At 38.6% G+C, this 27,471-nt stretch overlaps 1 protein-coding gene across 2 annotated transcripts in view; it reads left to right on the top strand.

Annotated features, from left to right (window-relative positions):
• BRINP3 (BMP/retinoic acid inducible neural specific 3) overlaps positions 1 to 27,471 on the top strand; it is a 243,663-nt gene that overhangs the window by 172,661 nt on the left and 43,531 nt on the right. For both annotated transcript variants that reach the window (XM_026854113.1, XM_026854115.1), the window contains exon 6: positions 2,395 to 2,631. In XM_026854113.1, the coding sequence (XP_026709914.1) occupies positions 2,395 to 2,631 (237 nt within the window). The remainder of the gene's footprint in view (positions 1 to 2,394; positions 2,632 to 27,471) is intronic.

Below are 27,471 nucleotides of genomic sequence, written 5' to 3'. Positions count from 1 at the left end.
AAAGGAAAAGGAAAAGGAAAAGGAAAAGGAAAAGGAAAAGGAAAAGGAAAAGGAAAAGGAAAAGGAAAAGGAAAAGGAAAAGGAAAAGGGGCATCTTTCTAATTCATTTTTTGTTAATTCCAGTAGATGCATTTCCCAACCTGCATATTAGGTACATTAACATTTCTGAAAACTCACCCTCTAGGGTATTAGGCCATTAATAAATGCTTTTTTTCAGTTACACAAATGTAGAATCAACAACTTACTACTATGAAAACAGACTACATTCTCTTTAATTTATGTACTTGTGTATACCTCTGTGTATAGACAATGAGAGAAGATTCCAGTTCTTAATTTGCAGTTACAGGTAGCTATACAATTAATTACAGTTTTTAAATTTGTCATATTGGTTCATAAATCAGTTGGACATATAATGTGAAGTTGTTGCTGACTATTAAGAATGGCTGTCAGGGAATAAAATCTTTCTGTTTGAAACATACATGTGTTTGGTGTGGGGTTTTTTTTTTGTTTTGTTTTGTTTTTTGTTTGTTTGGTTGGTTGGTTTTTTTTCTTTTCCTTTCTCTCTCCCCAGAAGAGCTTAAAAGCCATAAAATCATACAATGATTTCAGAGACAGTATATTTTTTAAAAAATAATTTTGCTGGGATGTGATGAAATTTTTACATAACTATTTTGTGGGTTTTAATGGTTTCCAGAATATGCACAATGTTTGTCAGTTAAAATTCAGAAAATATTTTTTGCATCCCTCAGACAGTGGTTCGATGCATGCCATTGGTTTGTCATTATGAGAAACAAATTAAAAGAGTTGCATAAACTATTTCATAATTATCATGGAAGAATTGAACAAGACTCATATTTGCTGATCTATCTGGCTTTTTGTTTCTTTTTGCAATTCCAAAGCTTTTCACAAGTATATGTATACTGAAAAGTTTAATCAGGTTGCAACAGTTTTACGATTTTTGTCCTGAGGTAGAATAAAGCACAGACAGACCTGGTTTTAGTAATTGTGATATGACTTTTGACTTGGAAGGGTTATGAAATTACTGTTAGAGCTATCTTTTTTTATGTACCTAAAAATAATGGATAAATCTCTATGAAATTGCCCAAGTGCCTATGTAGAATAAACCTACATCGCAAATAACCAATCCATATGATGATAAATTACTTGGCCGACAAATAAACTCCACTGGTTCTAGAGAGATTACTTTTGCCACAGAAAAAAGCCCCCAGCAAATAATAAATAAAAATTTGTAACGTACTTTGCAGTGTCTTTCTGATTGGTTGATTACTATTGTAGCTACAGTGACTGACAGCTAGTTAGTTAAAATGCTTCTGTATAAAATATTCATTCCCATCACTGGGATCATGTAAAGAGTGGTCAAATTTTTTAGATTAGTAGGTCTAAATTTCAGGTCTCAAATATTCTGAATTTTTGATTCATTAGCTCTGTGGTCTGATCCATCCATTTGTCATGCTTTTTCAAGGCCTCTGCATGGCAAGGTAATGTGTGAAAACACTTTGCAAAGGGATCTGCAACATAGCAGAAGTTTTTTGAAGCACCATAGGAGCTAGACCATGCACTCTTTCTCCATGCTTAACCTTTAGTATATTTAAGAATTCATTTTCTTTCTCAAGGTTTTATAGCCCTATCCATCACATCCAATTGACTGTCCTTTAGAAATTAAATACCAATGAATAAGAAATTAAATATCAGCCAAATTTTTTTTTCTAAAATTTCCTCCAACTCAATTTTTCCCCTTCTTCTTAGTTTGTCTCTACAGAATCATGAAGAGATAACTAGAAATATTTAGATAAGCTATATCTTGTTGTGTCAAAGGCAATATGGAAAACAAGTGCAATGCAGAATGGAGATATTTACCTTCACGCCTCTTTTTCTGATTATGCTGCCTCTTTACTCTGTCTTTCAGGACTGCTTTCCCTTCATCAGTACTCTCAGAAATTTGCACTAACTGCTAGTACCAAGATTATAATTCAGCTGCATGCTTCCCTACTGTAAAGCTTTCACTGCTGAGGCTCTTCATTCAGCAATTCTTTACAAGGAGTTGATGTAGTCCTTTCTTTCTGTTTTTGACAGTCCCCTTAGAAAGAAATCACACCAGTAAATGCTCTGTCTGAGGACACGGGTTATCAATTAGTGGAATGGATGTTCCAAACTGAGAGAGAATTGTGAAGAATACATCTGAAATTAATTCTTAAGAAAGGAAATATATGACATAGTGCAAATGTTAGACCGATGTGTAAATTGTCCTAAAAAAAGCCATATAATTTGCTTTTTCATAATCTGTTTGTTTGTTTGTTTGTGAAACAGGTTGGAGAAGCTGCTTGGTTCAAGCATTCCTTTGTGTTTAATAACATAATACTCTCTTTCCTTCAGGTCTTCAGGTCATCCTGCCTGAGTATCTGCAAGAACATTTTGTCCAGGCAGCTCTGAGCTATATTGCCTGCAATTCAGAGGGGGAGTTCATCTGCAAGGATAATGACTGCTGGTGTCAGTGTGGTCCCAAATACCCTGAGTGCAACTGTCCCTATATGGACATTCAAGCCATGGAAGAAAATCTTCTCCGTATAAGTGAGACTTGGAATGCATATAACAGTGAATTTGAAGAATCTGGTGAGATGTTTTATAAATGTTTTGTCTGTTTGACTGTATGTTATTTTGTACAAGAAGTATTTATACAAACAGACTCCATCTGAAATCTCCAGAATCGTTCATATATCTAAAGCTAAACATACGTAAATGCATCCTGGATCCAAGTTTTAATTATTATAGCTTTCTGAAAGGAAGTGTTGTCCTCACCTCATGATGGTCAGCAGTCTGTATAATTACATTAGGATTTATACAGCTGTGTTTGAGTATTCATCTGCTATGCTTTGTGGAGTCCAGGGCTGTGAGGACTTTGTACCTGTTTTAGCAAGAAGTGTACCTCATAAGGCAGAAAGCAGAACAAATGAGTAACAAAGTGAGATTATACACTTTATGTGGGTATGCCATATTTTTGTTCTGTAATGCAGCTGAAACAGCTGCTTCATTTCACATCCATTTTTTAGTGTTGGGTCAAAGTTTCTCCTGTACTTCCCCTTTATCCTGTCCCTCCAGCAATATCATGAAGCTGACATGGAGATCATATGGGCCCTTGATTTACCAAGTAGTTAATAGCTCATCCATTGTAGCTGGCAACTTATTTCTTCATATGGTTTCTGTTTAAAATGGACTTATCAATTTTGTCTCTACAGCACATCTGTGCCACATTAGTTTTCTTTAAATCATCAAAGTTTGTTTCATACATCATTTCACCTGTCCTGATCATCAGAATTTCCAGTTCCATAGAGAATGGGAACTGCAGGTAAAATCACGTTTCTGAACAACTATTTTCACAACTCACTCACTCTGATATCAGTAACAGCTGTATAGCCAGATGGTGGGGAAAAGTAAGAAGAACTCAGCAAACCTGGGAAAAATCACCAAGAAAAAAAAAAATAAAATGAGGGAGACAAGGAAAAATGATAAAAAAGAAAAAAAAATCACAGTTTTTATTGAGTTGTGTTGGAGAAAGAACAAGTCAGTAAAAGAAAGAGGGAAGAAGACTATTCAGTGATCCTGGGAAGAGTATGGGAGAGAAGAAATATCAGTACAATACTTAGCTGTGAACAGTACATTATATACATTAATTTCTTATATTTGTTCTTTTATTGTTAAAGACTAATTTCTCAATTCAAGGTTGAGGATTTCAAAAGACCCTATATCAGTTAAAATTTCAGTTGTAACTTTTAGTGAGACCTGATGCCTAAGTCTGAGTCTGGAAGATCTCGGGCCCTTTTCCAAGCCCTGGTCTCACCCTTAGGATGACATCAGATCTTACAATATTTCTTCTTGGATGATCACAGACTTCTCTGATTATAAAAGCATGAATTTATATTTTGGCTTTCTATATGTTAAAATGAATTTCCCCAGTGACTATTTTGACACCTTTAAGCATTTATGGAGTCATGTTGTCATTTACTACTTTGCAGAGTAGGACAAGCATGTTGACTCTACAGAAGGTCGCAGTTTTCTTTACCATATTTTCTCCTGTTTGAACGGGATGTGATACTATTCCATGCCTAAAGAATGTTGTTTGATGGCATCTACTTAACAGAAATGTTAGTTAATCTGAAAGATAACACATACCTGAATCTGTGGACGATTCTTATAGCAGGCTGTATGGGGGCATCAAACTACTTACAAGTTTGAACAGTTATGTTCTACACATATAGTCGTATGTTCAGGACTGAGACATGAATGCCAGGGGGAAAACGGGTAAGAGTTATATTCTATGCTTTTAAAAAAGGCTCTTTAGCTATGCTGTGTGACTCACTAAAATGGCAACTTCACTACGTCTGTCAATTAGGTAATTGCTAGCAGGTGTGGTTACTAAAAAGTGTGACATATAGATTATTAACATCATTAAAACATATGCCACACCCACTCTTTAGCCCTTGAAAGCATGACTTCCACATCTCATAAGTATCTTAGAAAATCTGTGCTTTTAACTTACAAAATCCTTTGCATAAAAATGTTCATGGAAAGATGAGATATTGACTCTTGTATGTGGATGGGTTTGTACTTCTTTGAAAAAAGTTATCATGTGAACTTTGGATAGACAGTTTAGTCATTGCCCATTCAACCTTTCTATATAAATCACATATTACCATCTGAACAGCTCTTCCAGTACTGTGACATGTGGTCTGTAAGTAATTAGAAATATATTCTGAAAAATGTAGAGCTTATGCAATGTGAAAAACACTGTCAACAAATATCAGCATGATCTGATTCATATCAGTAGCATGTTCTGAGAACAGAAGTGCCCTTTGTTAAGCAAAACTAATGTTTTAAATAGGTATTTTATACCTTTGATGTGGAATATATATAATTTAGTCTTTATCTAAATCTGTAGAAGTCATCTTTTGAGAGAAGAGGATGTTCTTTTATTGTAATCAATTTATAATAAAAATAGATTAGCTAGAAAAGAGTAGGGTGAAAGAAGGCCAGATTATTTAGTAATTTAGAGTTTAAGTAGACAAGGGTCAGGGTAAACCAGAGTACTAACTACTGGCCCATATATACTACTACTAACTGCAGAGGAATGAATGAATGAATTCCATTCTCTGACACTATGAACTCCAGATTCAAGTAAAGTTAAAACAAAGTTATTATTTATCTAACTTTTCTACCATCAAAACCCTTCCTTACCTTACATGTAACAAAATAGTCCTCTGAATCCAGAAATAAATTTTGTCCCCTAGTACAGACCTGTAAAAATTAATGGACTCACTTGAGGTCATGCACATTATCTGTGGACAGAATTTAGCCTAAAGAGGAAGAAGTAAATATTCTATTTAAGATGGTTTGTTTACTGTCAGTGTTATCTCTCCTTCTGTTTGTTCAAGATAAAACAACTGAGAACAGATTTTTTTAAAAGAAAAAAATGGCAATTCTTCAATGCCTAAATCTGATTTGAAATCAATGGGTAGTTAAATTTAGTTTGTATCTTTGAAACTCTCCATCTGAATTTTCAGAAAAAAAAAAGAAAAATAACCCAAAAACTAAACAAACAAAAAAAATATCAATAAACCAGGACTTTTTTTTTTCCATAGCCTACTGCTCTCTTCCAAATTAGGTAGTTTACATTATTGTTTTACCTTTAAAATCATAAGCCAGCAAAGAAAAATATGTGGTGGATACGAGGTTGACTGTGAGCCAGCAATGTGGCCTTGCAGCAAGGAAGGCCGATGGTATCCTGGGCTGCATTAGGAGGACTGTTGCCAGCAGGGCAAGGCAGGCAATTCTTGTGCTCTACTCAGCACTGGTGAGGTCACACCTGAAGAGCTGTGTCCAGTGTGGGCTCCCCAGTACAAGAGAGACATGGACATACTGGAGAGGGCCCTCAAAGATGAAGAGTCTCGAGCACGTCTCTTATGAGGAAAGGCCAAGAGAGCTGGAACTCTTCAGCCTCAAGAAAAGAAGGCTCAGGGGCATCTTACAGATGTAGATAAATATCTGAAGGGAGGGTGTGAAGAAGATGGAGCCAGGCTCTTTTTGATGTTTCCCAGTGACAGGACCAGAAGCAATGGGCACAAACTGAAATGTGGGAGGTTCCCACTGAACATCAGGAAACACTTTTTCGCTGTAAGGGTGACTAAGCTCTGGCACAGATTGCCCAGAAAGGTTGTGGAGTCTCCCTCCTTGGAGATATTAAAAAAACATCTGGGTCTAGGTGGCCCTGCTTGAGCAGAGGTTTGGACCAGAGGTCCTTTCCCACCTCAACCATTCTGTTATTCTGTCATCAAAGAATTTTCCTGTTTTTCACACAGGAAGACTCTCATCTGCAATTTGGTAGTTACCAAATCTGCAATTTTCTGGTAGTTACAATTCCCTTCTGAGCAGCTATAAAACATATTCCAGTTCAGAGTGTGTCATTCATCGTTATGTGGAGATTTCATTTCACTCAGGCTCTTCTGGCACCTTTTAGCGACTTGAATTTAATTTTTGAGGACATGGACCAGTATGTTATTTATCTCTCAGTAAATCTGTCTCTCTTCTTCATCTGTCTAGCTGCCCTCCAGCAATATGTACTTGATCACTATTAGCTCAACAAGCTTCATATAACATCTTAATATCAGCATATGTACTAAGTTCTCAAAGAAATTACAAGAGCTGCTTTAAATTGTTTACTCTGAACCATCTGTTTATTCTTTATCATATCTTGTGTCCTCCAGACTCAGCTACTACCCTTGCAAATGAGCAGCTGTTTCCCTTATCAAAAATCCATGCTAAAGCTGTTCAACATTTATTAACAAATTTCATTAGTTTCTTGAGGCCTTTGACTGAATTAATGTGTAAGCAAGGTTCTCTCTGAGAACATAATTCCAAGAAGCAGTGTTCTTATCATCTAATAAGTGGCCTAAAAAATATCACCTCTAATAGAATCAATCAGTGTTCCGTTTGCCCTTTCTTAATGTGCATGAAACTAAACTTTCATGAGAATCTGTTGCCTAAAAGGACAACTAGATAATTTAGCTGACCTGCTGTTATCACAAGCCACTATGTTTCACTTAGATTCCAGAATATGGAGTCCACCTACATTAGTTAAAGTACCACTTTAATAATCAGTAGTGTGCCTGTAGCCTGCCCCACTTTTCAATGTGTTTGTACTTTTAATACTGCCAATTTTCCTGTACTCCTTCTGCCCCTAATATTAGGAGCATGTACTTGCCCAGCTCCTACTCCTACCTCATCCTCTCAGTAAACTTTATCTTTCCATTTCAAGAAAAACCTTTGATCTAAGCTCTCAAATGCTAATAAGTTTCACACAGTAAAGAGCATCAAAAGATTCCTTGAAAAAGTTCTCAGATTTTGAAGTATGTCAGACTTCCACAGGTTATTGTTACAGCAGTGTTGACAATGGTGTTAGTGAATATGTTGTCTTGTTACACATCACAAATTTTGGAAGTTTTTGGGACTCTCTTGACAAGACTTCATGTACAAAGAAGCAAATTCTAACATGCAACTTTCAATGATTGACTGGCAATTTAGAGTTTTACAGAAATTATGACCCTTAAAACACGTAAAAATATCCACAGGCTCTGGATTCTCACAGCAAGGATAACAGTATGATCATGCGTTGTCTGTACCATAATCCTGGTGTTGTTGACTGCTGAGTGTCTTTGGAAATCTGGTCACTTCATTTAAACAATTTAAATGACAGCAATTTTCTTTTAAGGTGGTCTGCTCAGTGATATTTAAAAAAAAAAAAAAAAAAGTAGCAGTTCATGTTGCAACTTACTTTCATTTTTTTTTTAATGAAAAAGTATATAAAAATAAATAAGGACATGAATGGTAGGGTTGTTCAAACAATAGAATATGGCCAAAGTGCATTCTCATAATTCTCTTTTTATTGCTACTATTTATGAGATATCCTGGAAACATGAAAATAAAATCTTCCATCCAAGCATTTATTTTCACATTGCTGACATGCAATGGCAGCTCACTGTCTTGTCTTTGCATATTTCTCAAGTGATGAGCAGTTGGTATTTTTTTTCCCCTTGAAGGTAATGATATCTCTTTTGGAATATTTCCTTGGAAGTCATGGGATTAGAAGGTTTACAACAAATATTATGAGGTATATTTTCAAAGTAGCTTTGAAATTGAAAAATTATTCTTTCAAACATTTAGTTTAAATAAAAAATACTATGGAAAGAAATAACACACCTGCAAAAAATTGGACAGAAATTTTACTGCTAGCTTTGGGCTTAAAGGTGACTTAGTGAAGTGCTGAAATACATGCTTGTTTTAACCATCTGTAGTCCACTAAATTCATATATTTGACTTGTGTGCTTAAATGTTCAGCATCAGCTTGAATAGAACACAACCAGAGCCATCTAGGACCTTGAAGAACTTGGCCCACTGAACTCCAAAACTGTTTATGCTAACAGACATGAAACTTCACAGGCATAATTAAACATCAGAAGTCATCCTGTAAATATTTTGAAATGTATCCGTCTACAGCTTCAAAACACAAACTTCTCTCCTCAAAATGTAGTTTTTTTTTTTTTTTTTTTTTTTTTTTTTTTTTTTTTTTTCCCAGTCACCTGTATCTGTTTTATAGAGATATTTCAAAAGGTAAATTTCAGTATCACAGAAAGTGCAAGTGGTATAAGTACAGCCAAAGTAAATTGATATTAACTTTTACATTAATATTTGCTGAAACTATTTTTCCTTGTGCATCTATCCTGCATCATTTGATTGCAAAGTATGAGCTGAAGTGAATTGCTGTTGCAAGCAATTTCTTCTTAAATCCCTGGATTCAGTGGATTTGGACTTCATGTCTAATGCATTTCATAATGCCCTAATAACTTCAGGATGTCTTGCTATTGAGCATTGCTTACCCTTTACATGTACTGACTTAAAATCACCTGAAAAAATCCCCAGTTTTGAAAGGCTCACCTAAAAATTAGATCTGAATCCTCAGTTAATGTATAGCACTACACAGAAAGTTACCAAAGTTTTCTTGTTTGCATCAGCATAGATTGCTTTTGAGACTTTAGAATCCTGCTTCCTCAGTTCAATTATATTTTTCCATTTCGTTCTAATGATTGAATTAATAATGTTCCCCAAATCCCTTATATAAAAGAATTGAATTTAAAGGGTTGTAGAAAGCAGCTTCTAATAGAGGATATGATAAACTTATTACTGAAATAAATATCAGTAATAATAAAGATGAGGATGTTCAGGCATCCCATTCTTTTTTGGGGGGGTTAGCATTTGCATCTTATATAATTACTTTTATGTAAAATCTACAGAAAGTAATAGGAGAGATAATCTCCACCATTCCATAATCTTCAGTGAGATTTCAAGAATTATCCATTTAATAGTGTCATGAATTTATATCTCCATCTTCAAAGCCACAAAATATGGAAAACCACCATATTTTGATGATACACTTTTAGAACTGTCTCCCTTCTGCTTCAGTTCATATTTTCCCATGTGAAATATGAGTATACTGCAAAATGCCAACTTTGAAACAAAAAAGTTTCCTTCTACTAAACAAATCTACTTCCCAAATCTGCAAATCTGTTTTATTAAAACTAAGCACAACAGAAGCCCAATGCTGGTCTTGGAAAAAGTGAAGAATTAGTGTTCTCTCATTCTTGAAGTTAACTTAGACCTTAATCAATTGAAACTCATATGCAAACTTGGACAATATTTTTATTATTGAATACTACTAAAAGACAAGAAATGTTTCAATTCACACTTTGCATTTGGGATTGGTGGTGGTCTTGCTGTATAGTCACCTGAGTCATCTGAGTCATGACTTCTCAAAAGATTGACTAACGATTTATGGTCATATTATATGTCTTTATAAAATAACACTGTGTGCTGACTCCAGGCTTCAAAACTGTTCTGCTATTTCTTGTGAAGGATGAAAATCCCTGTCCTCACAGTGAAGGTGGTTTACAATACCCAGGTAGCAAACCATGATAAAATACAGTAAAATCAAGACTAGAAATTACAGTTGGCACTGACATGGAAGTGCAGATGCTCAGGGGAGAATTATTTACACCCTCTGCTAGCCTTATGAATTTGCTACAGATGGGCAGCTTTGCCTTTATGATTATTGAGGCTATAAAGAAGCTGTAAAGGAGTAATTCTAAGATTGTTCCAAAGTCAGAGATTGGGTATGGCAGTCACACAGTCAGTCAATACATATATCCATAGCAAGTGATTATATTCGATCTCAAAATCTACACAAATTTAATATTTCTAAGGAAAGAGAACTTTACAGTCATTATTCTTGAATGTAGAGATTCTTACATGATGTACACATAGTAATACATCTGTTGAGGTGTTTTCTTTCAGTCAGTTTGAGTAACAGTTAAAAAACAGAGATGTAACCAGAGTAATCACTTATTTAATTTGATAAAAAATGTATGCATAAATAAAGCAGACACAGCACATTGTAAGTTAAACAAAATGTAAAGTTAAATCTTTAACTTAGTTTTAAATAGATTAAAGTTAAAATTAAAAAAACAAACAAACAAAAAAAAAAACAAACAACCCAATAATTTAAATAAATTTAAATAGATTGTCCAGTGCTGAAGACAGAAATCTTAGACGTCTGGTTGACAGAATGTGTTATAATGAGAGCGAATGACAAATCCAAATCTTGAAGATCAAATGTGAATCACATCATAAAGGCACAGGAAACCTGGGGGAAAGAAGTTTGCATTATTAGATAAGTACTAGCTTTTTCATCATTTCATACACTGTTGTCAGATGCAGTTCTGGAATCATCTTAATTATGAATTATATTAATATCTGCTAGAGTGCATTAAGGAATGCAACCAGTGTCCCTCATGTGGTTCATTCTTTCTCTTCCCCTCTGTCAGACAAGCATTTTAAAATATTGTTGTGATTATAGTGTGTCAGGTTCTTTCTGAAGGATGACTCCAGCAAAACTACATCAAGTCTGTATTTAGTCTGTGATGTTTAATCTTAACAATTTGTCTATTTAGTCAGAAAAATCTAATATAACTTTGTATGCCATTTCAGTAAGTCAGATTTCTGCTATTCCTCTGGTGCAAATTCTTTCTAAAAACTGCTTTAGCACAAGTGGGCACCATGGGTTTCCTTTCTATTGCCTCTCACTACCTTCAAATCAAGGTCACCTAGCTGACAATTAAAAAGGTAATTTTTCCCATCTGCCAAGCCTGCATATTGACTACATCCTGTAGACATCAACCTGGGTTCTGTCCTTCTCCCTTATTAACAGCAGTAATAACAACCCTAACCCATCTAAGAAATGCCCTCAATAACTCTTGTGTAAACTACAGTGATGTCTTTAAACAATTTTCAGACTGCTTTTTAATCACTAGGTTAAAATTATCTTGGTGTTTATAGGGTTCCCTATGTTCCTTCTAGCACAGAAGGAAAGAAAAAAGAGAGAAACTGCATTCTAAGATAGACATTTTAAAACATAACTAATGTACCAAATGTCTCATTTACACCTATTCCAAATTACTAAATTGAGTAAAAGGGTGGAAGATAATTGCAGGTTTAATTTGGAAATGTCATTTTAAACACAGATGTTGCTAAATGTACACTGATTGGAAGATACCTTGCAATTATAATGGAAGAAAAGTTCCCAGTCTGACTTTCAGACTCTATGTTTTGATTCCAAGTCTTAAATAATATTTCAGGATGAGTAGGTTTGATTTGGCATCACAGAGAGACTGTAAATTTAGAGTCCCACACTGTCATCTGCAGTGAAGACAGCTTCCAACAGAAGTTTTGTCTTATTGCAGTCCAGTGACATATTACTGCTTTTCCAGTTACTGTGTTTCAATTAAAATGCAAGTAGCATAAGCTTCAAAAATGAGATCTGTAACTAAAACTGAATACTGGAGGATTTCTTTAATTTATAAAATCAACAAATATAACCTTTCTCTCTAATAAGCTTTGTCTGCATTGATTCAAAAGGATGAGAGAAAGTACCCATCAAAAAGCCCTTGCAGGCTCATTGTCCATGGTACACCCAAGGCATGATTCCACAGGTCATTCAGGTAGCATAGCCTGTCTCTCTGTTGACCAGAATAGACTAATTGCAATGCAAAGTGAGTCTCATCTGAAATCTTAATTGAAAGACTCCTTGTGAAATGTCTGAACAGAATGACTGGCAGTTGAAGTTGCTTTTTAATCACTGAGAATAAAGACTTCAATCAATATGGTTCAAACTATTTGCCCCTGAGCAGTGGAGTGGTGGTTATCTTTAAAAAGGTGCTTATAGCTTCAAGCTCAAGGCCAAGAAAACTTAGCCCCCTGAGTTCTAAATATAATTATTATTTTCTTTATTATCTTGCAAGATTGTTAATTTGCCTCCTAGTAATTAACTTCCCTGTGTGGTTGTCAGGAAGTTTATTCAATAGCATGAATAGATACACCAAGCTGTCATTCCTTCTGTGAACAATACTCCCCACTTCTCCCACCCCTGTGGAGGTGTCACTGATTTAATAAAAATAACAGGTGGGATGTGGCTAATTTCTTCAGAGAGCAGCATCTAAACTGTTCATCTTCTACTTCAAAACTGAAGGTACAGCCAATCAGGTACCGTCAATATAATTGTCCCTGTTCAAAAACTAAAAGTGTTATATGACTCCTGCTAAAGCAGCACCTGGCAAATCAACTTATTGAAGTTCCACGTGGTTTTGCATTCTCAGACACCTTAAACATTGTGATGGCATTGTAATAAGAGGAGGAGCAGAAGGCTTGATCTAATATAATTCTACTTATGTCCACCATGTACAGGACATAATGTAATTCCCTTCAAAGCTAGTGACAAAAAAAAACCCTCATTCTTGGTGGAATTCCAATCTGCCTTGGCAGCTTTGGACTTTCTTTATTAAAATGGATGTCACTTCACAGCCTCTCTTTTCTTCTAAGGCAATGTTTTCTGTTCTGATTCATAGCTTCTTAAATTTTCTCTTGTAACAGCTTAACACTGTTTTTTTACTTCAATGTGTTTTCCAAGAACTTTTCAGTTTCACTCTTTCTCTTCCCTGAACTACCCTTCTATGATACTTTATATCTTTATTTACCTTACTCAGTTTTCAAACTGCAGGAGTTACCAGCATGACCAAGAACAAGTAAGGTAGCTTTTGGGGTGAGAGAGGTTACGTTTAAAAGTAAACATAAGAATTATGTCCTATGCATTTATAGTGCTATAGAAAGATAATAATAGGTACCACAAGATAGAAATTGGAACATCCATGTTGCAGGAGTACTTGTAAACCATGCTGAAATGATGAAAAATCAAAAATAACTTACAGGTAGATTTTTGAGAAATTTTTCTCGAAAGCTTACAATGAGTTCCAAGAGACATGCATTTGAAAGGTAGCGATATGAACACTTTTAAAACAGTAATGAACCAAAATTTCACCCAAAAGAAAAACTGACAAGATGAAGGGAATGTCCTTCAAGTGTTGGGATTTAGAGACAGCTGCTAGAGTCTGGCTGTTTGGTTTCTGAAAAATATACTTGCTGTCAAGGTCATATTTAGATTAAGCCCCTTCTTGATCATAGGAAATGTGAGTCCTTTTAGCTCTCAGCAGAGACAAGGAAAGCTTGTTATCTCCTGCCTAGTAAAATTTTAGAATTAATCCGTGATTTGCAGGATGATATTCAATCTTTACTATCAATTTTGGCTCTGCAATTTAATCCTCTTTATCTGGGCACCAAGAGACTCTCAGGGCTTGTGAGGGAAGTGTCTGTGGTTTCCTGCTCCTATGATAGGTTGACATTACTTGTATTAACAACAAATATAAAATATACATAATGTGGCTACAAACATACATGGCTATATATATAAACATAAGTAACATATATGTAAAATCTGTTGTATTGTAACATTTGCATAAGGTTCCTCAGAAATTATATGTTAATGAACGATCAGAGGTACTCTGTTCCCCACCAATTCCATCTTCACCTGCACAGATATTCAGCCCTGTTGTATCCTCCTTGCAAAGGCTAGGGTTTAGAGGTGCTGTCCCTGCAGCATTCCTCACTTCAAAAGAGAAAGCCAACCAAAAAAAAAAAAAAAAAAACAAAAACCAAAAAAAACCAAAAACCAACCAAAAAAAACAACCAAACCCACAATCCTACCACATAAGAATAATGTTGCTTCTCCTGAGGTTTACAAAGCAGATAGACTACAATCTACCAGTTCAAATAGCCTGTCCAATATTGTGTTGAGCTTCTCTCCTTCTTCATATGCAGTCCATATCTTCCAAAGCACATACATTTCCTTCCTTCTCTTCGTCCTTCAGAATGTTTAAAAAATAGTTCATTTGTTTTGGAGAAGAAAAGGTTTTAATTATAGGGAGAGCTGAAGTATTTAGCCAGGGGGGGGAGAAAAAAATCATCTTTGCTATCTTTTCTGTGAAGAATTAAGGTTGTTTCAAGCTGCAGTCTTATGCTTCCTTGAACTGGATTATTTTCAAACATGTATTTCTTGGAACACAGCTGCTACTTCTTGGACAAATTAAGTAATTCATCATGAAAAACTAAAATTCATTCCAAAATAAAACCAAATATATGTTCATTTTAGTACTTTCTCCAGGCTTTTGAATCATGGTGAGATATTTAAAAAAAAACCCCATCTTTTATAAATCTCTTTAATAATATCTGCATAATATTGAGGCAGCTCTTTACTGAACACCAACAGTATCCAACCATTTGAAATATAGGTCCTATTGCTTTTGATTCTCTCAGACTGCCAGGTTTGTGGTTTGAGATTTCAATTTACAGATGACACTGGTATCTGTCTTGCTGTCATGCTTATTGCCCTGATTACAATTAAAAAAAAGCATTGTTATGGGAAAGGAATGATAATACTATGGACACACTCATAGAGCAGGTTTTTCAGATACAGTTATGTGAAAAGTGTGATAAAGTGTTGGGGATTATAAAATCTTGCCTACCAGAACTCTTGCTCCTTATACTAATTGTAGGAACCACTGAGGTCTCCAAGGAGTATGCAGTTGACTGGAAACATAAGCAAACTTAGTATTATTTGTAATACATGGCAACAATTAAATTTGGGGTCTACTGTGCTAACTGCCCTATAGAGATATAAGAAGAGACAGGTTCTTCTCTGAAGACCTTGCAGTCTAAACAGAAAAGACAGTTTAAGTGTAGAAGAGATAAAGATTTATCTACAGAATATTGCAAAATGTTGAGGCAGCTGTTTTGAAAAAAAACAGTAATATTCTTTCAAGAATTGCAAAATGATGTTTTTTTTGACAGAATACGGTAGAGGTCTTTGGCCTTCATTTTGTCTTTTCTTACTTTATATCTTTTATGTTATAATACAAAATTAAACGTTGACATAAAACTGTAAAATTTCTGTCAAGGTGAAGTATATTGACAAATTCAAAACAAAGGAAAACAAGAAAACATTACAATGTTCTTTTTAGAGGACTTCAGAGAAATTAGAAGCATTTGGAGAATTTTAGAGAATTTCAAAAGATTTAGGCTGCACTCTAATTTTGGAATGCTAAAAATCCTTTCACAAAATTGATTTTCTATGTTCTGCACAGTTCTACTTAAAGAGGCTTCTTTGTTGTGAAATGAATAGCTTTAGAAGCTTTCCTTAGCTTTTGTGCAAAATTAATTGGTAGTCTTCTTTCCAGCTTTTATCCTATAACAAAAATAAACCAGTATTTATATTAAATAGTAGGCTTATTTACAGCACCAGCAGATAAGGTCAGCACTGAAATGGGCACAGAGGTTAAGCAAGTTGGCAGAGCAGGGTTGGATGGCTTGCTTCACTATTGCATGTCATCTTTTCTGTAGGTAAATAGATTTCTAGAGTTACTGGAGATACTTCCTTAGTGTTTTTCAATGAAGGCTTTTGGTCTGAATATTTCTTTTTGCATCCGACTATTGCTCATTTTCCTTATGCAATACTATCTGTTTCTTTTGGCTTGCTATTATAATCAATTGTGCCAAAGGAAGGCTGGAGTCACATTAAAGCCAGGTGTAGATAAATGGTTAGCATAGACAAGGACAGATTATTAAAAAACAAAACAAAACCCACACCCAAACTGAACTAAAACTGCAGCAGAATTTTCTCATTTAATATAAAATTTCAAGTTCCTTAAGTAGTTTTTCCTGACAGGCAGGAATCTGGAAAGACATTATTACAGGCACCTCCCTTTGGAACATCATCTCATGAATCTTTCCTCAGAGGGGGAATAACATTCCATCTGCAAAGCATTGGGGAAGATGAAAAAAGAGACAGAGTCTTCACAGAGACCCTGCAGAGCCAACCAGCTGAACCCTCAGCCACATATGATGGGCAGCCAGAGTCTGTACACCATCAGGTGGCAAATGCAGACTGTCAGGATGGTGAAACGGGAGCTTTTGACTTCTGGCACCAGGAAGACTGCTCTTTTCCCACCTATAGGTCTGTGACTGCAGAAGTTCAGTGTCCTGGGGAGCCATCAGAGCCAGCCAAGCCTGACCCACATGCAGGCAGTCAAAAGCAGTAGGTAATGGCATTTGAAGACAAAGGTCTCTCTCTGCTGATCTGACCTGCTCTCTAGTGATGTTTCCTGGGGACTTTGATCTGTGAAGTTGAGGAGAGACCACTGAGGCTCATTTGGCTCATCTTAGACTATTATCCCTTGCTGTTCATCCATATGAACACTAACAATACTGCCAAAGGAGAGCTGGAGTGTATCGGAAATGACTACATGGCTCAGGCTCATGTGGTGGCCCTTGGTCCTACCAAGTAAAGGGAAAAACTTTCTTAGGAATATAATGAAGGGTGACAATAACAAGGGATAACAATTTTATCAGTAATGATAAAACAAGGGCAAATGGAAATCTACCCTGAGTATGCCTCCTCAAATGCACTCAACCTGTGAAATGAGTAGAATGAACTAGAATTCTACATGAGGTCACAGAGGTACCACACTGTTAGGATAACAGACATGGTACCTGACTTGTCTTGGGGGACAGCTTGCCTGACTGCAGTACTATGAAGTATGGATAGAAGTCCATCAGGAAAGACAGACAGGGTTGATGAGAGTAATTGTCCTCTATGTCAAGGAGTAGCTTGAATGTATGGAGCTCTGCTATGTGATAGGTAACAGGGATAAGAGCTTGTGGGTCACGGTCAGAGGAGAGGCCAACAAGGGTGGCTTTGTGGTGGGACTGAGTTCCAGACCATGCAGCCAATGTGAGGAAGCGGCTGAAGCCTTCCTGAAGCAACTCAAGGATATGTCTGGATCATGGACCCCACCTCTCAAAAAGCCAACACTGAGGGACATAAGCAGTCAAGAAGGTTTTTTGGGGGTGTCAGGAATAATATCTTGATACAGATACTGGATGGATCAACAGGAGCTGTACTGGTTATTCTCTAAGAAGGAAGTGCTGTTTGAGGATAGGATAATCAATGTCAACCTTGGCTGTAGAGGACAGGAAACAATGGTGTTCAGAATCTGTAATGGAATGGGTAATGCAGAATGTAGATCTAGGCTTTACAAAATCTGTCTTCACTTAATTTTGGGAAGTGGTAGGTGGTGTTCCCTCTGAGGCAGCTCTGAAGACAAAGGATCTCTTGCTGGCCAGGTTTTAAGGACAGCATCATCCAAGTGTAAAAACCATCTATCGTGACACTCAGGAAAATACATATATATACTGGGGAACAAGCTTTGCTAAACTGGGAACTCATGACAGAGTTCCAAAGCAGAAAGGCAGTGTATAAGAGGTGCAAACAAGGACAGGCTGCCGGGAAAAAAAGAAACATTGCCCAGATGTTTAGGGATGGTGACAGGAAAACCTAGAACCAATGCTTGCAAGGGATGCCAAGAACAACAAGAAAAGCTTCTATAGTTGGCTCAGTGATAAACGTTTGAACAAGGAAATGTGAACCTGCTGCTGAATATGTTGAGTGATTTAGTGACTTATTTGCTTCAACATAAACAGATAAGGCAAAGGTACTCACTGCCTCCTTTTCCCTCAGTGTTCACCAGCAAATATCCCAGGTCCTTGAGCTTAGTAAGGTGATTTGAGGGGGAGAGGAGGTACAAGCAGTGAATAATGGTGGATTCAAGTGGTATTTGAGAGAACTTGACCCATGGTAATTCACAGAATTGTTACAGAGGCTCCCAAATAAACAAACAAAACCCAAAAATTTTAAATGAATTATCAACACAGTTAACTATCCCTCCAGAACTATTCAACAGCAAGTTTGAATACCCATGAGAGGAGAACAAAACACCACTTCCTAGGGTCTAACAACAATCCAAAATGCTCTATTACTCACTTAACAAGTGAAGACTCTCAATCTCAAGAAACTTCTCAGGGAAGTGTCCTGACTCAAGTAACCTCAAGGAATTTCCTTGGGTGGCATCCTGACCCAAGGGGAGAGTCCTTGACTGCAGTGTGTTGCCCCATGGAAGACTAGCTCAAAATGGCTTCCCCAAGGAACTCCATTCATAGCCAAGCTGAATCTGACCTGTGGTCAGTAGTGGCTCCCATTGCCCAAAGGCTCCAACTACCCTGAAACCCTGAGAGCAAGGGCATGGAAAAAGGAAATCAATAGCTGCTACACTTCAGCAGCCAAGAAGCCCTATTTTTATCAGGCTGGTGCACCTGGCACAGGGATGCAACAGACTATCTGTGGGTTTTGAGAGAATTGAATGATATCCTTGTAAGGCCTCACTCTCTGTTAGTTTTGAAATATCATGGAGACTGGGGAAGATCTCTGATGTCTGGAGAAATGCACATATTATGCCAATCATTAAAAAAGCCTGGAAGGATGATCCAGGGAACAACTGATTGATCAGCTTCGCTTTGGTCCCTGGGAAGATCATGGATTTGATCCTCTTGGATCATATTTCTGGAGATGTATTTGGTTTATGTGGCAAGGTTTTGGTAGTGGGGGGTCTGCAAGGGTGGCCTGTTTTGAGAAGACACTGGGCATTGCCCCCGTGTCAGACAGAGCCAATGCCAGTCGGCTCCAAAGCTGAGCCTATCAGTGACACTGGTGGCAACTCTTTGATATCATATTTAAGAAAGGGTAAAAAAAAAGACACAGCAGCTGTGAGAGAGAAGAGGGATAAAATGTGAGAGAAATAGCCCTGCAGACATATGACTGGTGAAAAAAGGAGGGGGAGGAGGTGCTCCAGATGCCAGAGCAGAGATTCCCCTGCAGTCTGTGGTGAAAAAGACCACGGTGACACAGGTAATCCCTCTGTAGCCCATGGAGGACCACGGTGGAGCAGAGATACTCTCTCTGTAGTCCATGGAGGACCTCACGCCGCAGGAGGTGGAGATGCATTGAAAGAAGCTGCAGCCCGTGGAGAGGAGCCCATGCAGGAGCACTTTTTTCTGGAAGGATGTGTGGCTTGTAGGGGGCCCATGCTAGAGCAGTATGCTCTTAAAGGACCTCTGGACTATGGAAAGGACCCATGCTGAAGCAGTTCTTGAAGGACTGTATCCTGTGGGAGATATGTCACATTGGTGCAGAGGAGCAGCATGAGAGAGGATTGTCAGAGATGAAGTTTTAGGAACTGACTGCAATCCCCATTCTCCATCCCGCTGCACTATTCACGGGGTAGAGGACATAGAAGAGCTGGTAATGTGAGGATTGAAGTTGAACCTGGGGAAAAAAAAAAAAAAAAAGGACGTGGGGGAAGGTGTTTTTAGTTTTGTCTGCATTTTTCTCCTCACTATCCTACTCTATTTATAATTAGCAATAAATTAATCTTCCCAAAGTTGAGTCTGTTTTAGCCATGTCAGTAATAGGTAAGTGATCACCCTGTCCTTATCTCAAACCATGAACTTTTTCATCTTATCTTCTCACACTGTCCTGTTGAGGAGGGGGATTGAGAACAGCTGTGTGGGCAACCACTAAAGGTTAAGATAGCACAAGGGACATGATGGAGAAGATGATAACTGTGTAAATCATGTCTGACCCTCCTCATTCTCTCTATGGCAAAATGCTGATCTATGGATGAGAGGGAAGAAATGGATGTTGTTTACTACACTTTTAGTAAGACTCTAGACATGTAATCTGGGCATGTGATGGGATTTTTACTCATCTATTTGTACTTCCATCCAGACCACTGTATCTTAACTTGGAAACCAGAATATTGTGGGGAACAGAATGTAGGATTAATAAGTCACATATCCTACCTGAAGACCAGTGACAAGTGGAATACCACAAGGGTCTATTCCAGGACTTGCTGTTTGCCTTCTTTAGCTGTGACTTGGAGGAGGCTATGAAGTGCACTCCCATCAAGTTTGCAGATGGTACCAACTTAAGAAAGGTGGACAGGATCCAGGTAATATACTCAAGAACAGGGCTGCCATCCAGGGGGACCTGGACAGGCTGGTGAAATGGGACAACAGGTACCTCATGGACTTCAACAAAGATTGGGCAGGCCTGGGCAGAAAAAGTCCCAGCAGTGATCCTGGCTGGACATGCCTGGCCAGTAGAACTCTGTAGGAAAGTTCCCAGGGCCTGTTGGCGGTGAGTGGAAGGGAGCTCACAGTACACTAGCAGTATGAGGGCAGCAGCAGCCTGGATGGTACGAACAGAAGTGTGACTAGGAGATTAAGGAGGGATTAGCCTCAGTACTTGTTACACCACATTCAGACACTGTATCCATTTTTGGGCTCCACAGTACAGGAAATGCACTGGGAAACTGGAGCATGGTTAGTGATGTCCCCAGAGTGCTTGGGGCTGGAGCAACCATCCTGAGAGGAGAAGCCACAGGATGGCTTGGTCAGCCTTGGGTATAGAGGCTTCAGGGGATTCAAAGCATCCGCCTTGTCTGCAGGAAGGGGATCAGGGAGACAGGCTCTGTATGGTGAGAGACAACAGGCAGAAACTGAAACAAGGGAAGTTCAGACTGGAGGTATGGAGAAAACTTTTCTCCATGAGGGTAGCTGAGTCTTGGTTATCCAGAGAGGTTGTGCTGCCTGTCTCCATCCACAGCAGTTTCCAAGACCTAACTGGACAAAACCCTGAGCAACCTAGTTATCTAGAGAAATCTAGATGTCAGAGATGACCTGCTTGAAACAAGAGGTTGGACTAGAGACCACCCAAAATCACATCAAGCCTGAATTTACATCTAATCCCATCATGATGGTTTAAGAAGAGAAACAGCTTCCCAGAGTAGTAGTGGTCTATAAAGGTAGTGGTCATTTGTAAGTAATTTGCAAATATAAGACTGAGAAAACATGAAACACAATGTAGAATGTGAGTTCACTTCACCTAATTCTGAAATTGTATGAAAAGTGCTTATTTAGACTAGCATTTAAGATGACTGTGCAGGTTTAACCCCTGCCGGAATCGGAGAGCACGTTGCTGTTGCCCCTCCCCCACCCACAGCTGGTCGGGCTGGAAGTTAAACACAGACCCCGGCTAAAATAAGAAGAAAATTTAATACAACAGTGTGATAAAACAATCTCAATAGCAGCAGTGGCAATGATAACAATAAACAGCAATAACAGTGAACAAGACAAAAGATATACAGAGAAATACCGCAAAATGGTCAAGGGGCAAGCCCACCACGTGTATGGCAACCCCCAAACCAGAAGCGAAAGTATAAAATTAGGCTTTCACACTGATCATATAGGACTGTTGAAGGGTGAGTGAGTTTTGCTGATCACCTTCTGGCTTTCTAGTTGACGGATCAGCTGATGGATGGGGACCAGGGAATCTCGGTTGGTGTGGTACTGCTGAAGGTGCACCATCCTGGTAGCAATCGGCACTCGCTCCTCCTCAACCTTAAGCTGCCCCACCACTGAAGGATCCTCTGAGAGGCCCAGTAAGGTGGACAACTGTTCAACCTCCTCCAAGGCAGCTACACCAAAAGTCCAGCGGTACCCTTTGGGTCTTTGAAGTACCCTCTCCTGAGATAGTCTATGCACAGGATGCACGGGGCATCTGGGCCAGTCACAATGGGGTGCTTATGCCAGTCCTTCCCAGTCAGGCTCACTTCAGCTTCCAGTAGGGTCAGCTCTTGGGATCCCCCTGTCACTCCGGAGATGCAAATGGATTCAACCCCACTGTAGCTCAATGGCATCAGGGTGCACTGTGCGCCAGTATCCACCAAAGCCTTATACTCTTGTGGGTCTGACGTGCCAGGCCATTAGATCCACACTGTCCAGTAAATCTGATTGTCCCTTTCCTCCACCTGGCTGGAGGCAGGGCCCCTCTAATCCTGCTCATCATCACTCACTTCTTGCAAGAATGATTTACTGGTCCCCTCAAGAGGGTCAGACATAACGTTCACCATTCTATTCTGTCTGGGGGATTTCTGACTGGACACTGGAGCTGCGCTCTTCTTGGAGGACACGGGTTTTGTGATCGTCTTCCCTTTCACCTGCTCTACTCATGCAGCTAGGGCAGCAGTGGGCTCTCCATCCCACCTCCTCATGTTCTCTCCATGGTTGAGGAGGAAAAACCACAGGGTGCCTCGTGGTGTGTACTTTCTGCTGCCTTTCTGTTGGGTGGGGAAACGTTTACTTCTAATGGCTGAGACATCAGCCTGTGCAGGTGGAACATAGGACATGTCCTCTTCCACTTTCTGGAGCGTCTGAGACAGTTCCTCCCCAGCTGAGACCCAGGAATGCTGAGATGAAGGGAGATTTCCCTCATATTTCCGGAGCTTGCCAACCACTCCATCCACTGTTAGAGTATGGGTGTCTGTCCACCAGGACACTATTGCCAATGCTTTCGAGTGCGCTTCTGGTGTGCTCTTCAGGAACTTTTGCCACATCAGGTGTGTGCAAGGGGCCTGATCTGGGTCCATGGGTGACTGCTCATTATTCAGATCACCATAGATCATCTCAAACACAGCCAGTTCCCTGAGGTTCTGGATGCCTTTCTCAATGCTGGTCCATTTGTCTAGCTGATATAGGATATCATCCTTGTAGGGGTGCATCTCCCTTACACTGAACAGGAGTCGCTTCCAAAGGCTGAGGGTTTGAGCCTGTTTCCCTATTTCCCTATCAATGCCAGCATCCTTGGCCAAAGATCCCAGCTGCTTGGATTCTCTCTCCCATCTCAAAAGCACTGGCTCCATCGTCCCTGCATCAGCGCAGCCAGGTGCAAATCTGCTCGCCTCCCAGCCGGCCAAAATCTCTCCACATATCTCGCAGCTCAGTCGGGGACAGAGATCGGATGATCACCTCTGGTCCTTCCTCCTGTTCCCCTGATGGGCCTGGCTCATCCTCATCCATCACTCTGCAAACAGACTTTCTGGTATATATTGTTTTCTGTATCGGGGCGACTGACACTGGCACTGCCTGGCTCTCTGGCCCAGTCGCTGTGCTCGTGGAGGTGACTGAGACTGGCTCTGCCTGTGCTCCTGCTTCAGATATTGTTTGTGTGGCCTTTTCTTCCCCTGGAGGGCAGTGGGTGGTATTAAAGAGGACACGGTATGCATGGGTAAGTCCCCAACACATCACAGCGATTTGTGTCTCCTGATTTTGCCAGTTTGGTAACACACCCTTTCTAAGCCCTCCATCAGCTTTTCAGGGCTCTGCATTTGCTCAGAAATGAAGTTCCAAAGCATTGGGGGTGCCCACCGACTCAGGCCTTTGCCCATCTTTTCCCACACCCCTTGCCACTCACTATTATCTGACCTCGGGGCAGGTTTCTGGGCACTGCTATTGTTAGAGAAATGATGCATGGCCAAAATCGTAATCAGGCAGACATTCAGAATGCATAATGCCACCATCACACTGGTTTGCAGGCTCGAAGGAGGGCTGAACCTCTCCAAAGCTGAGAGGATCTCTTCCCCTGGCTCACCCACATTGGGGTGAGACCACTAACAAAAGCCCAAACGGCAAACAGGTACCGGCCCGCCCCCACGCATAGCGATACAAAGGCATTATAAGCATTCAATAGCCTGTATAACAACATAAGACCCTTTACATATTTTCCACCGATAACAAACGCCACCATTGGGATTATACACTGGATGTAAGGAGTAATCCCGCCCCACCACGCAAGCAAATGGGCCAGCGTTGCAAACATTTTCTTATCAAACAAACACAAATATAAACAGAAAGATTACACCCAACAGATTGCTCTGTCACACTCTGGTCAGGGTCTGCCCCACGTTGGTGTGCCAATTTTAAATGTGCAGGTTTAAGCCCTGCCGGGATTGGAGAGCACGTTGCTGTTGCCCCTCCCCCACCCGCATCCGGTTGGGCTGGAAGTTAAACACAGACCCCGGCTAAAATAAGAAGAAAATTTAATACAACAGTGTGATAAAACAATCTGAATAGAAGCAGTGGCAATGATATCAACAATAAACAGCAATAACAGTGAACAAGACAAAAGATATACAGAGAAATACCGCAAAATGGTCAAGGGGCAAGCCCACCACGTGTATGGCAACCCCCAAACCAGAAGTGAAAGTAAAAAATGCACTGCCTCTGGACCTGATATCATCATGGTATGAATAACCCGGCTGGAGATCCCTTCCCCCTCTCTCTCTGCTGGGGAAAACTTGACTCTATCCTATCTGAACCAGGACAATGACATAAAGTTTTGTTCACTCATACAGTATCACACCCTTATTGTTAAAGACTAGTCAATTTTTGTCAATTTGCCTTAAGCCCACTGTAACATTTTGTTAGAGCCAAAGGAGACAGTTTTTACATGAAGTATTATACACTTCTAGATTGTGATGGCAGAATTTTAATACCTTTCGAGTAAGTTAAGATACTTGATACAAAAAACAAAAAAGCTGTATGTACCAGTGACAGATGCATAGATTTTACAGACAATGAAGAAATGTCACAAATGCTGTCAATCAAACTAATGAATGTGCACCATTTTACTTACTACAAGGTTTGCCAAATTTTTTTTTTGTTATTCTTAGATAAATAAGGTAGAAATATGTTTCATTATAGCATCATTTAGAGGAATGAATAAACAGCCCATTTCGATTGATGTCTAATGGTAGATTTTGTCATGATAATATTATGTATAAAAGGGTTTTCTCCTACAGACATCCTTTTACTGAGCTTTGTTAAATGGAAAAACTGCTACAGTCCAAAATCTTAATAATTTTAGAAAATACATAATTATATATAAGTCTATTGTCAATAGTATGTTTCAGTCAATAAAGGATTCACAAACTGGCCAGGCAAAATACTCTTTCAGTTATCATCAGGCTGCTCTTGCTCAGAAAATATTATTGTTCTTTCCATATTTGAATGTTAAAAAAAAAAAAAAAAAAAGTTTTGGTTAGACTATGTAATCCACAATTAGACAGGGTAGAAACATTATGTTGTAATTTCCAGTACTAAAGGTTTTGATGTTATAAGACTAAATTATGTCATTCTAGGTAAAAGGGCTCATCAGAATATGACATTAAATTAAATGACAGAATCAACTTGATGGAATGTCAGCTCCCCAGAAACATCATTTCTACATACTGAAAGAAGGTGGCTGAAATTTCTTTCAGTTTATTCTGTTCTGAAACATTTCCTTTCTTAGCATATCACCAATTGCAGGTTATTTTCAAATGTTTTGCTTTACGTTCTCCCGAACAGCATGTAGATTGTCCCGTCAATTTCTTCACATGTACACACATGCTGCTATTCATTTCAGCCATAATACAGAGAAGAAAGAAAGAAAGAAAGAAAGAAAGAAAGAAAGAAAGAAAGAAAGAAAGAAAGAAAGAAAGAAAGAAAGAAAGAAAGAAAGAAAAAAAGAAAGGAAAGAAAGGAAAGAAAGGAAGAAAGGAAGAAAGGAAGAAAACTATTTTTTTTCCTTTGCTAAAAATCCATGTCAAATTTGAATTTTCCTACTTACCAGGGGACTCAGGAATTTTGATCTTCCATAAACATTACTAAGTCCTCCCTAGACACAAGATATGCATAAAGGAGATGTTGATTTATCCTCCTGCTCATGTTATACTGACAGCAGAAGTTGAGATTGTCCTCTGCTTTTACACAGAGTGGGACCTGGGCCGTGGGGATGAAATTGCTTTAATAATCATAGATTAGAAATAATCGCTGTTGCATTGTCTGGGGAAACAGTGGCTATATAGTTTAAAAGAAACTTTTAGGAATGACAGTTCGAAAGCTCAGTCATGGACTTAATAAAGAAAATAGGAGGAGAAAACTCAGGGATATTAAGTGTCATGTTAATACTGCCAGCATTACACTGCACGGTCAGATGTTAGCCTGGGGTACCATTATTAACCTGCTGTTCTGAATTCCCAAACTGGTATAAGTCTGTTGACTTCCAAAATGCTTCCAAAGATCTTCCAAAAAGGATGTTAGTAATCAAGTTAACACAAGACATTTTGATAACCAGGAAAAATTCCAAAAAACACTAAGCTTCAGCTGAAGCTAAAACATGAGTGTACTGTGGTCTTATAGGTGTGACAGTCTTGTACAGATCTTGTAATTCAAAGTATCAGGGATATGCAAAATACTCATAGCAGAGAAATCAGGGGTCCTGTTCTTTTCCAACACAGAGCAGGCACCTTTTTTTCCTTGTAGCAGAGCACTGTAAAATCCTTTGATGAAGCTTAGTGCATTTTTCTGGTCTTTGCTGGCTCTGTATGTGGAATGTTAATCATTGTATTCAGCACTGAGCCCTGCTCTGATACTGAATAACACTAAGAATGCAATTTACAAGCTAAGTAGCTCTAGGTATTTCTTACAAGCCTAAATGTGTCTGATACTCATCTGATTTCAGCAACAATGTTTGCTCCCATTGTGATATTTTTCATTTATTCTTTTCCACTAAAGTATGGTATGCCATTTTAATCTCTAGACACCATTAATACAATGAAGATTTACATTGCAGAAAGGGGGAAATGAAAAGAAGACAGGAACAGCCATAAAATAAAAGTTAAATAAACTTGTTTGATCAAACCCTGCATACAATGTTTTATATTTTCCCTCATTATTTACAATTGGTTAAGAATATGAAAAAAAAAAAAAAAAGATATTGCATGTGCTATCCATTTGAAAATAAATGAGAAAGTGCTGAAATCATATCATATGTGGTATCAAGTATTATGTTTTAAAAGTATCGAATTCTATGGCCCCCCAGCAGAGTAATACTGGCTGTTAATCCCCAGGAATGGCTGGTACAATGTGTTGATTAGAGAGTTTAATCATCTCACAGTGTTAGGAGTTCATGTTGTAGTTTCACAGATCATGAAATGTGTCTGTTTAAGATATGAGCACATTATCTTTTCTTCTCTTTACTGCAGAAGGCACTATGTAACCATGCTCATTTTATCTCTGTCTCTCTTTTAACGGCATTGTGGTTCTCAATTAGCATGATCATATAGGGCACAGGGATAGACAAAGATTATGTTTATTACGGGGAAAAAAAGAGGCATTTTTCTTATTGGAAAT

The sequence above is a fragment of the Athene cunicularia genome (assembly GCF_003259725.1).
Source record: "Athene cunicularia isolate RWA chromosome 8 unlocalized genomic scaffold, athCun1 chr8_part1, whole genome shotgun sequence".
Lineage (NCBI taxonomy): Eukaryota > Metazoa > Chordata > Aves > Strigiformes > Strigidae > Athene > Athene cunicularia.
The sequence above is the reverse complement of the archived record's forward strand: the minus strand, read 5'-3'. Positions and strand labels throughout refer to the sequence as shown.